Source organism: Pteropus alecto, unplaced genomic scaffold (genome assembly GCF_000325575.1).
Source record: "Pteropus alecto unplaced genomic scaffold, ASM32557v1 scaffold43, whole genome shotgun sequence".
Taxonomy (NCBI): Eukaryota; Metazoa; Chordata; class Mammalia; order Chiroptera; family Pteropodidae; genus Pteropus; species Pteropus alecto.
This window is the reverse complement of record NW_006435764.1, coordinates 4,403,688-4,416,414: the sequence shown is the minus strand read 5'-3', so window position 1 is coordinate 4,416,414 and position 12,727 is coordinate 4,403,688. Positions and strand designations below refer to the sequence as shown.

General features: G+C 35.9%; 1 protein-coding gene across 3 annotated transcripts in view; it reads left to right on the top strand.

Annotated features, from left to right (window-relative positions):
* The window catches only part of KDM2A (lysine demethylase 2A), an 89,262-nt gene that overhangs the window by 52,532 nt on the left and 24,003 nt on the right, over window positions 1-12,727 (top strand). For all 3 annotated transcript variants that reach the window (XM_006911034.2, XM_025046385.1, XM_025046386.1), the window contains exons 6-10: window positions 2,958-3,136; window positions 7,388-7,494; window positions 7,845-7,938; window positions 9,109-9,262; window positions 10,103-10,218. In XM_006911034.2, the coding sequence (XP_006911096.1) occupies window positions 2,958-3,136; window positions 7,388-7,494; window positions 7,845-7,938; window positions 9,109-9,262; window positions 10,103-10,218 (650 nt within the window). The remainder of the gene's footprint in view (window positions 1-2,957; window positions 3,137-7,387; window positions 7,495-7,844; window positions 7,939-9,108; window positions 9,263-10,102; window positions 10,219-12,727) is intronic.

Here is a 12,727-nt window from a genome sequence, read left to right as displayed (position 1 = left end):
ACTTAAATGTGAAGTGCTTACAACGGAGTCTGGCACTTAATATGTGCTCAGTAAATATTAGCTATTATTATGTCACTTTATCTAATTGTACTGGTAGCATTTGCAGAGTGGAACTGCTTTTGCTTTGTCTACCTTCTTGAAGGAAAGCGTTCACTTTAACTGTTAATTTTTTTATTGTAAAATGCAGATAACATAAAACTTAGCATTGTAGAATTTTAAAGCATACAATTCAGTGGCATTACTATATTCACAACGTGCAGCCATCACTAATATCTAGCTCCAGAACTTGTTTATCACCCCCAGATGGAAACTCTTTACCCATTAAGTAGTCACTCCACATCCCACCTTCCCTCAGGCCCTGGCAGCCACTAATCTGCTTGCTGTCTCTGGATTTGCCTATTCCGGACATTTCATATAAATGGAATAATAAACTATGTAGCCTTTTATGTCTGGCTTCTTTCACTTAGCATAATGTTTTCCAGGTTTCCTTAATTCATTTTTATGGTTGAATAATATTCCATTGTGGGTGGACCACATTTTGTTAATTCACTCATCTGTTGGCGGACATATGGGTTACTTCCACCTTTTGGCTGTTGTGACAAGAACAGCTTTGAACATTCATGTAGAAGTTTTTGTTTGAACACCTGAGTTTGATTCTTTTGGATATATACCTAGCAATGGAATTGCTGAGTTACGTGGTCATTCTATGTTTAATTTGTTGAGGAACCACCGAACTGTTTTCCACAGCAGCTATGCCATTTTATATTCCTACCAGCAATGTCCGAGGCTTCTAGTTTCTCTGTATCCTTACCAGACTTGTTATTTTACCTTTTTTAAAAAAGCGTGTGTGTGTGTGTGTGTGTGTATTGTGGCCATCCTTAATGGGTGTAAAGTATTTCAAGTCAGTTTAGATTTAGCATTTATCTTTTTCTTCCAGTATATAGAGTAGTTTGGTCCATTGCCTTATATTATCAGTTATATTTTTATATGTATTCTGCCATGTCTACTTCGTTGTGGCCATATTCTTATCCTCTTGCCTATTACCTTTTTTCTTTAAACTGTAAACTCTTTGAAGTCAGGGGACTAGATCCTAATACAACTTGGTATATCTGCCAAGGCTAGGTATGGAGTAAGTATTTGTTAGTCTCTTACAAGTTGAACGATATTTTAATTTTATTAAATGTATCGGGTAACATTGTTTAATAAAATTATATAGGTTTCAAGTGTATAGTTCTGTAATACATCACCTGTATATTGCATTGTGTGTTCACCACACAAAGAATAATACTCTTTTTTCTAATAATTTTTTTATTTTTTAATTATAGTTGGCATACAATATCACATTAGTTTCAGGTATACAACATAGTGATTAGACATTTATATAACTTATGAAGTGATCACCCTGATAAATCTAGTACCATATGTAGTTCTTACAATATAATTGACTTCTTTACGCTCTACTTTACATCTCATGACTATTTTGTAACTACTGATTTGTACTTCTTAATCTCTTCTCCTTTATCACCCACCCATCCTTCCCTCTCCCATCTGGCAACCATTAAAATGTTCTTTGTTATCTATGGGTTTGTTTCTGTTTTGTTTATTTATTCTTTAGATTCCACATGTAAGTGAAATCATATGGCATTTGTCTTTCTCTGTCTGATTTACTCCACTCAGCACAATACCGTCTAGGTCCATCTATGTTGTTGCAGGTGTCAAGATTTCATTTTTTTATGACTAATAGTCCACTGTATTTATGCACCACCTCTTTTTTTTTATCCAGAACAGTGTTCTTAATATTCCAACAGCAGTTTTTTATTCTCTCCCTTTCTTGACCGCCATTTTCTTAACTTTTTAGCTGTACTGCTTTTCCGTATCTTATCTTCATACTATTGCCTCTGTTTTGTATTTTCTCTGTTGAATCTTTCTTGCTGAAATTCTATTTATTTTTCAAGGCCCAACTCAAATGTCTTTTTTGTCTCTTTTCCTAAAAGCTTTCTCTGCTCAATCTAGTTTTTTTAAAAAAGATATTTTCCTTTATTTTTAACTACTGTTTGAGCACCTACGTTGTGTTAAACATTTTACTTCATTGACTAAATCCTTACAGTGGCCCACAAGGTGATATTATTCCCAAGTTATAGAAGACGATATTAAGGTTCAGAGCAGTTAAATAACTTGCCCAAGTAGTATTAGAGTTGAAATTTAAACTTAGATCTCTTTGGCTCCAAAGCTGCTGTTTTCTTCCCCTACTATTTTATGCTACCTCTTGTGGCATTCTGCCTTTTGTTGTAGTTGTTATGGTTGGTTGAGAATCTGATGTAGATAGTTCTTTGTATCCATCATGTTACTTTCTCATTTAGTAAATATTTGTGGAATGCATGAAAAGGGGAGTTTATATTAGAAATACTTGACAGGTTTGGGAAATAACCCTTTAAACAAAACAATGGACAGATTCAAATTTAATCTAATACTCACTAAATAGTGGATCTTTTCTTCAAATTGTGGAATGGATTAGGTTCAGTTTCAAACCTACATCAGAGTGGTGGAGCTCGGTGGATAAGCACATTGACTCTAGAGTTGGGCTACCTGGGTTTTTGTCTTTCTTTGTCCTGCTAGTTACCTAACACCTGTTTTCTCTACAAAATGGAGACTAGTACTTAGCATTTAGAATTGTTAGGATTGAGTGAGATATTGAATATGAGATTCAGCACTTGATCATATAGTAAACATGCCGTAGGGAGTGATTGTTGTTTTTAATATTACTTGCTGTCTTTCTCATTTTCTGTGATTGTATTTTCTGTTGATTATCCATCTTCAGGTCACAGCCATCTCCTTGTTTATGAATACTCTGAATAAGAAAGGATAGTTTGTTTCCTTCCACTTGTATTTTATGTTCTTATTTTATTTTAAGATATTGGTGGCTCAGTAGAGATTGATTGATGCGTCTTTTTTGGCAGGGAGTCGTCGCATGGTGGATGTCATGGATGTGAACACACAAAAAGGCATCGAAATGACCATGGCTCAGTGGACACGCTACTATGAGACCCCAGAGGAGGAGCGAGAAAAACTCTATAATGTCATCAGCCTGGAGTTCAGCCACACCAGGCTGGAGAATATGGTGCAGCGGCCCTCCACGGTGAGTCTAGCCGTTTTCTCCACACTGCCATTGTTACCAAGAGGGTTGTTTATATACTAGGAGAATTTATTACTGTTCGTACATGCGAAGATGAAGATAAACAAGACAATTTGATGAGAATAACTTGTATTTTCAGAAGGTTCATCATTTTACAAGATCGCTGAATTTTATATAGAGAGGAGCCATTCTGATTTGCATCACCAGCAACTTAATTTAGGATCATTGGCCTTTGCACATAATGGAGAAGAGACTTAAAATTCACTCTTGTAAGAACTGTCAAAGGAAGTTTGTCTAATAAATTTCTGTCCTATAGGTTTACACTTGCTGAGAACCTTGGGAGAAAACTGGTTTAGAGGCATGTGATTATTTTATGAGCTGATCTCTTGAGTAGATTCTACTGGATGCCTGGTAGCAATAAACTGATCATTCGGCCTGAGAGAAAGTTAGTTTTTGATCTTTACTGATCCAGGATCTGCCTCCTGAAGGTAGACACTTATCTTACCCATTTCTTGGCACAGTAGCGGCTGCCTACAGGACGCTTAGAGCACTTATTTTGCTGCAAGAGATTGGTTTTAGTTTTGAAATATACATGGTCATTTTTGGACCATTTTTAGTCCTTTGATTTCTGATCAGAACTTAACTTTTGTCGAGTATTTCACCTGGAACAGCAGAACTTGGAATGTACTAATTATTTTTTTAAGAAATGTGGTAATTGCTTTTAATATTGTTTTTTATATATGTATGTACACACACATACATATACACACATACCTACACACCTTCAGCTTACTAGCAAGTTGCATTATTATCACCAGTACATTGATATATGTAGACCAACGGGAAAATGTTCATAGTATTTCATTATTATCTGAACAGACAGTATAATTTTTGTCATTGCTTCTTGTTACTAGAAATGCTGTAACTAGAATTTCTCATTAAGAATGACAAAAGTCCTTTTTATAATAATTATTATTTGTTTGGTCATATGGAAATACAGGTGGTTAGAATTTAGCCTTTATTAGCCAAACATGATTTACTTAATAAAGAATTCAATTAGAGAAGCATGTAATAATCACAATAACATTGTTTATAAATGCGTTCTATGATAGTTTCAGAATTTCAATTTAATACGATTGTAGGTATAAAATTAAAACTTGAACTGGATCATACGTTTCCATTCTTAAAGTTTAGAAATGTGTTATTCACACTTGAAGCCGCCTTTGTAACATCTTTAAAAGTTTATTCATTTAGTTCCTAGTTTTAATGATAAAAATACTATGTCATTTTCTAAAAATTAGAAAACTACTGTACCATTAAATGGAGGAATAGAACCTATGGAAGGGCTCAGAAATAGAAAATTTTCTAGAGGAAAAAGGACAATGCATAAGTATGTTTTAGGGACCTAAAAGATGATTGAGCGAGCTATTACCAGAGAGATTGAGTGAACTATTACCAAGGTCACCTCCTAAAAGCAAGTAAGCTTTCTGTGACTTTGCTCTGTAAGCAGTAACATGCTTCTTCCACTGGGGTCTGATTTACTTACTTACTTTTTCCCCACCTCCTACAATGTATCCCTCCATTTATCTAGATCTTTTCTAATATATCTTCATAACGCTTTTTAAAAAACCAACTTTTTTTTATTGAGACACAATCGATATACAATAAAATATATGCATTTTAAATGTACATTTCAATGAGTTTTGAGAAATGTATTTATTCGTGTAATAATCTTTTACATAAACTAGATAATGTCTTGTTCACTTTGACCTTCACACCTTAAGAGTTAGCTTATTAGTTTAAGTGCCCGCCACATGCTATGCTAGGTGCTGTGGAAAATAAGATCATTCTTATCCTCAAAATGCTTAAGAGTCTCATGGGGAAGAAAGATTAGGAAAAAAGCATTTATATAAACCGCAATATGGCAGTGCTTCAAAAGTGAATAAATACAGAGTGTCATGGGAGCCAGTAGGAAGGACCCACTTAATCTAAACTGGAGGAGAACTGGGGAAGCTCTGTGGAGGAAGTGATACCTAAGCTTGACATGAAGGAAGTGATGAGGCAAAGAGAAGGAAGACTAGAATTCCAGGTAGAAGGAATAGAATGTGTATAAGTAGGTGCAAGGCAAGTAAGGTGGGCAGCTTTTAAGTGCTCATTGTGGGTGCTAGCATAAAATGAGATTCTCTGGTGAGACAAGCAAGATCATCTATCGCTGTCATTCTAGCAGCAGCTGAGAGGTAGATAAAAAATAGCAACAGATAGAAAATGCAGATTTCTTTGTTGATGTGGAATTTAGTTCATGGAAGACCATGAACTGTTTTTGCATAGTGTATGAGTAGATTAGATCCTAAATGTTGCATTTATTGCCAATTTGGCCCTGTATTGGTGCAGAACAGGTAGAAACTGGTGATTATCCCTACTAGAGACTTACTCTCATATGGATGAGTCCATTTAGCAAAAAGCCTGTCCATCTAGAGCCTATAGACTAACCTAAGGAAAAAAATATGAGCACCTTACCACAGTATTCTCTTGGTAGTCAGACGATGCCTAATACTAGCAAATAAAGGGAGGCCAGGATGAGTGACTTACTGCTGCAGGTGAGAAATCTGGCCAAAGAAATTCAGCTTTTCTGAATTGAACACTTGCTAAAAAATATTCATGTGTTTCTAACTTTTCCTCTCTTCTTCCAAATGTAAGAACTTAATAGTGTATTGATAAGTACAATTATTCATTGTTCTGTTAAAGGCTTTCCAAAGGATAATACCAGGAGATAGGAGATCCTGGCCGCTACATTAGAGAACAGAAAGTAGACTTCGAGGGAAAGAAAGGAATCTGGGTTACACCAGTATTCTAGGCCCAGTGGATGCTTGGTTAAAACTGTTAGCTCTCTAAGCAGAAATTCTTTGAAGTGGAGCATCCAAGTTAACCTTCATAGTTGCTCCTTGTCTTGCTTGTTTCAACTTGCTTGTCATTGGTGCTCACTTCCAAACACTCCCACAGTTTACATCTGAGTGTCTGTTGGACACACTTGCTTCATAGCATTTTGCACAGATTGTATGCATTTGTCTAGATGGAATATATATTGTAAAAGAAATAAATGATCAAATATATAGATGATGTTATAAAGCTTACCAGATAGGTATTTTTTACAGCCATAAGTTAATTATTTGCAACATCAGTGCAGTGCTGGATTCATGGTTGTTTGGCTCACTTTATCTTAGGGTTCAGTGTTTGGGGGCAGGATATGTTACAATGCAGTGTGAAGTGTTCACATAAGTTTATACTGCTTTTGTTTCTCTTTTCTTTCAGCACATGTTTCAAACATTCCTAAACTCTGATAACATTATTTCAAAAAAAAATTTAACATGTGCTTACATAGAATCCTCACAATATCCTTGGAGGTAATTATCCTCATTTTACAGATGAGTTCCAGAGGTTGCGTATGATCTCCAGAAAACATGACCGACCTGGAACTTCTGATTCCTCTCCTAGTAGATTCTATAGCACATTGCTCATGCGAGGCTACAAATCCCTATTGGATTTCTTTTTTTTCTTTCTCCCTCTCTCCCTCCTTCCCTTCCTTCCTTCCTTTCTTTTTCTTTTCTTCTCTCTTTTCTTTTTATTTTTCCTTTCTTTTCTTTTCTTTTCCTTTCTTTCTTTCTTTCTTTTCCTTTCTCTTTCTTTTTCTTTTTCTTTCTTTCTTTTTCTTTCTTTCTTTCTTTCTTTCTTTCTCTTTCTTTCTTTCTTTCTTTCTTTCTTTCTTTCTTTCTTTTCTTTTCTTTTCTTTTCTTTTCTTTCTGTCTCTCGCTCTCTCGCTCTTTCGCTCTCTCTTTCTTTTCAACATTTGGTATCTTAGTTGTTCTAATAGTGTTATATCTTTGGTAAGTTTATAGGTACCTTCCAGATAGTGCCTCTTATTGAATCAAAAAAAATTAGAGTTGATTATACCAGTGCTGACACAGAAGGGAGAGTTTGGTTATACACTACTGTGAAATTTAATGACTTCATTTTGATTAGTGCTATCTTTATGATCATATTGATGGAACCATTAGTCTTTATTCTCACTGAATAATTTTTTCTAGAATGTTTGCCTATTGATGCTAAGGTTCAGCAACAGCTTTTTTTAGTTTGCTTATAATTAAATTGTAGTCTTTCAATATGTATTTTGAGAACTTCCATTTTTATTGACTTTCAAATTCTCTTTAATCCCAGCCCTTCCTTTGAAGCCTAAATGTTTCCTCCTCCTTTTTAAAGGTGGATTTCATTGACTGGGTAGATAACATGTGGCCAAGGCATTTGAAGGAAAGTCAGACTGAATCAACAAACGCCATCTTGGAGATGCAGTACCCCAAAGTGCAGAAGTAAGTGGCTTACCCTGGATTTTCCAGATATGCTATGGGAGACCAAAGTGACAGCAAGGAGTGGTTCTTCCTTTAGGAGCTTTGCTTCATGTCCTAAATGATCAAAAAGCTACGTTGTTTAAAGAGTAGCCTCTACAGTTCCAAAGGGAAGAGTATGTAATAGTACCATAGCCCATAATCACATAGTTAATCTGGTAATGTGATAACTTGAGATTGCATTCCTCTCACTGACTGGGAGTGGATTTGGGTGGAAGATAGAGGAAGTACACAAGGGGAGAATGGGGCATTGTGGTGGGGCAAGTCGTCTTTTTCTCGTCAGTGCACTAATGCTGCTGCTTTTTTGGGATCAGGTACTGTCTAATGAGTGTTCGAGGCTGCTATACTGACTTCCATGTGGACTTTGGTGGTACCTCTGTTTGGTATCACATCCATCAAGGGGGAAAGGTACGGTCATAGTTGCGATGGGGGTTGGAATCTGATGCTGGTTCTATGACTTTGCTTCAGTTCATGCATGCTTAATACCCTAGAAATGAACCTATTAGGACATTGTCCCCACTTGTATCTAGAGAGAATCATAGATTAAGTTGACCTTGGTGAGAGTTCAGTAGAAATTAGTATTCATCTTGTCCACTATTATGCCAGTATCAGCACAGTACTTAGTAAACCTCAAGAGTCCTGTTTGTAGATTCCCAAAGCAGAATTCTCCAAATGAAGGCAAGGAAGTGGTTTTAGGAGGACAAGGTAATTTTTCTACGTGAATGTGCAATAAAATAGCAGAAGGGAGCACAAATTTTGGATAGCTTTGCAATGAAATCAGCAAATTAGGATCCAAACCACCTTTTCCTATATGGAGGCATTGGTCTGAAATGTGACCAGAGGAATCCTTTAAGTCCTGTCTGAAGCTATAAATAGATTTTGAAAGATATTCTCATTCATAAAGAACTGTATTTCAGCTTGTCATTGTTTCCGAATGCTGTATGAGAATGGACATCTAGAATTATTATCAGTGGTTTATAGTATTATACTCTTACTGTTATCCTTTTCCCCCTTACTTAGAAGTGAATGCATTTGTGAGAGGAAAGTAAAACTGGAATGAAAACAGATAAAACTTTTAAAATGTGAGGTCCTAATCTAGAACAACTGTACCTCCAAATCCAAAGTCATTTTATTTACTTTGGATCCATTTAAATGGTATGTTAAGTTTTATCCTTTTGGTCTTGGTTGTTGCTTTAGAACAAAGCAACCCAGGCCTGTCTCTTAAAGATTTTGTACTTAAGTAACTTTTGGCGCTAGAGAGGTGAAACAGCCGAGGGCGAATAAGGGACCACTTAGGTAACAAGGCAAATGCCCCATTTCTCTGGGAGACCTGGATGGGTTCCTTGTTCTACAATCAAACCCCGGGGAAGCTCTCATGCTCTTTGATCAAATGGAAGACAAAAAAAGATGTACTTCCTTGAGGACCTCAGGATTTCCCAATTTTCAGGTTCTGTTGGCTGGGAGAATTGTTTGCCTCTCTCCCGCCTTATGGTCTTAATTTTGTACCTGTTTATCAACTGGGGAGGTGACTGGGTCATGTCAATGGCTGTTAACAGACTGAAGTTTTTTAACTCACAGGTCTTCTGGCTCATCCCCCCTACAGCCCACAACCTGGAGCTGTACGAGAATTGGCTGCTGTCAGGGAAACAGGGAGACATCTTTCTGGGTGACCGGGTGTCAGATTGCCAGCGCATTGAGCTCAAGCAGGGCTATACCTTCGTCATTCCCTCAGGTAAGCAAGATAGGAAAAAATGGATTATCTACTCTAGCCACTTTCTTTTCTTAAAGAAAAAGGAATTGATGGATTACCACCACCAAGAATAATTGTGATGCTGAGGTAGGCAGAAAACATTATGGAGTAGATGCTGGAATTTTTTTTTTTTTTTTTTTTTAAGGCAGTGCTTTTCCACCAAAGGTGTATATCAGAATTACCAGGAGGCTTTTCAGATCTATCTACATGTTTGAGCCCCACGTTAGCCCTAGATATTCAGAATCTCTAGGGATGAGACCTGTTTTGTAGGTGATATCCAACCTCTGCTTAAGAACTACCTACTCCTCTAAAAGATGACTGTGAAGGCTAGAGAGGGTGCTGAATCAGTAATATTTTTGACCAGGTCATCAGTTCTAAAATAAGTACTTAGGGAGAGAACAGATTTGGAGTCATAGGCCTGTATTAGAATTCTGACTATGCGTTTACCTGCTAATAACCACTTTGGTCAAGTATTTAAATCCCTGCTTAGTTTTGTTGTGAGGAGTAAATGAAGACACATGTAAACTCTCTTATATTGAGCCTGGTCCTTAGTAGGTGCTCCACTAAACAGAAGCAGCGTTTATGGAAAGTTTGTTACATGCATTTTCTCATTTAATATTTACCAGCAACCATATAAAGTATAATTCGTCCTGGTTTTATAGAGGAAAGTGAGGCTACAAGAGATTAAATAACTTGACCAGCCATTAAGAGGCAGAATCAGAGTTAAAAGTGTGATCTAGGAGTCTTGTACAATACAAGTTCTCTGAGAGAGCCATATCATAATGTGTGCTCACAGCCACCACCCTTCATTCCTTTTTCTAGGCTGGATTCATGCTGTGTATACTCCTACAGACACGTTAGTATTTGGAGGCAATTTTTTACATAGCTTCAATATCCCCATGCAATTAAAAATATACAACATTGAAGATCGGACACGGGTAAGTAATTGGTGTGACAATTAGATGTGATGAGGTTTATTCCATTTAAGACAAATGTAATAAGAAATTCATTGATAGTTTGTCTCAAAACTTCAACTTTTCTTTGAGTTAAAATGCAATGTTCACATTTTGGGAGCACAGAAAAGTTGTAAAAAGATCTACATGCTTGGTTTTGGGGGACTTGTTCTTTGAGGTTTTTGGTATTTTGGATTTTTATAGGGCTAGAGATAGACATTTGGTAATCTCTTGAGCCATGTGTTTCATTTTTATGCTCTTAGAATAATTTGGCATAATGAGATTTTACCAGCTCGATTCACGACTTTAAAGTCACATATCTTTCTTTACTTTGATTACTAACACTCAAACCATTGTACTTTAATATGTAAATGGATACTGTCTTTTTCACCTTAAATTCTGTGAGAGAATTAAGCCCTGCAGAAAATGATTTCTATGTCTTATTTTCTCAATCTTTCCTAGGATGGTACATAGCTGACACCATTGTAGATGTATGGAGAAAAGTTAGTTCATTACATGCATTGGATACCTTAAGGCAAGATTTGGCAAACTTTCTGTAAAGGACCAGATAGAAAATATTGTGGGCTTTGTGGGCCATACAATATCTTTTGCAAGTACTTAACTCTGCCTTGTAGAATGAAATATTTAAATGAACATGGCTCAAATAAAATAAAATTTTATTTACGGATACTTAAATTTGAATTTCATATAATTTACCTGTGTCACAAAAATGCTCTTTTAGGTTTTTTTTTCCCCCCAGCCATTTAAAAAATGTAAAAAACACTCTTAGCTCATAGACCTTACATAAACAGGCACCTGACCAAATCTACTAGCTGCTATTTCCTGGCTGACCCATGCCTTAGGGGAAATAGGGCTTAATTCTTTAGCAGACCTTTGTTGGTGAGGGCTGAATTATATATAATTGAAGTATAAATGATATTGACATTAAACAGCAATTAGCGTATAGCGTATTTAAGGTGTGCCATGTTCACAACTTGCTCTCAAGAAGTTCAGCAAAATAATAATAGTTGATATGAATAGAGAGGTTAGCAAATGTGGGGAAATGTTAACAGTTGGCGAGTCTTGGAGAGGGCTCTAGACGTATTCGTGGCACTGCTTTCAAAACTTTTCAGTGGATTTGATTGAACGTTTTCAAAATTAAAAATTAAAAAATAGCAACTAGTGAAGAATTTACACCTTTAAGAAGGAATGGTCATTGACCTATTTACAAATGGTCAGATAACTGTTTTGGTGCCTATTTTGAAACATTTATTTTGGTTAGGAGCTACTTACTATCTTTTACACAGATTGGTATTTTATAGTATAGGGATTGCCCTATTACTCGAATTAAGAGAGGATATATTGCTTTTAAAATAAATTTTATAAAAGTGAATTTCTACTTGTTCATTAAGAGTAATGAAACTACAAAAAAATGGTAAGGAGTGTAGTAAGTTTGAAGTTGTAAAAATAGTCAAAATGTTTCAAAAGAAAAGTTACATCATTTCATAGTAAAATACTCTTCATAATCATTCTGAGAGATAATACCACCCAACTGCTCTAAGACTCAATCTGAAAATGAGTTTTTAGAAAGCATTCCCCTTTTTTGGCTAAAAATTGCTATTATACTCATGGCTTAATTGGTTGTTAAGTTTGAGGGAACAGAGCGAGAATATATTTTCAATAGCATGGGTAAAATGAGCACCTTATCTCTGCATGAAAAGGTTCCTGCAGACCGTTAAACTGGTCTTGATTTTTCTGTCTAGTTTTACTAGATTTTATCAGAAAACATCAGTTTCCATATCTAACTAACATATTATTCCATTTTTCCTAAGTATGGTTTAATTCTTTTATTCCAAATAAGAAACCCTTCTGTATTTCTATAAAATTTCATTGGGTCCCCCACATACGTACACAAACAGCAATTTTTTAAATTACTTTCTACACCGACCTTTTATGTGCCAAATACCAACCTGGCATTTGTTTAGTATATTACTAACCTCTATAAACTTACAAAGTTTAATTTAACAGAGACTGTATAGAGATGTTTTACATAAAAAATATAAAGTATGTTGTAAATTTAAGGCAATGCTTTGGTTACTTTTGCCATACCAGTATAAAAATATACTTTTAAACTTGAATGTTGGTCATTATTTTACTGATAGTGCTTGAAGACTCAGTAATTTTGTAATGAGGATTTTTAAAAATTTTCTTCAAAAAATTTGGACCTAGTTTTAGAAATTGATATGTTCTGTGGTATCTGGCAGCATAGGTAAAATGTAATGGGGCAGGTTGGGTATGTGATATCTTGGCTATTAATATAGTCTGATGAGTTCCAAGTGGAAAATAAAACTTTAGTGTCCTATTTATGCACCACCTCTCTTCCTCCCTCCCTTCCTCCCTCCCTGCCTCCCTACCTACCTCCCTACCTCCCTACCTCCCTACCTCTCTACCTCTCTACCTCTCTACCTCCCTACCTCCCTCAGCTCTCAACAGA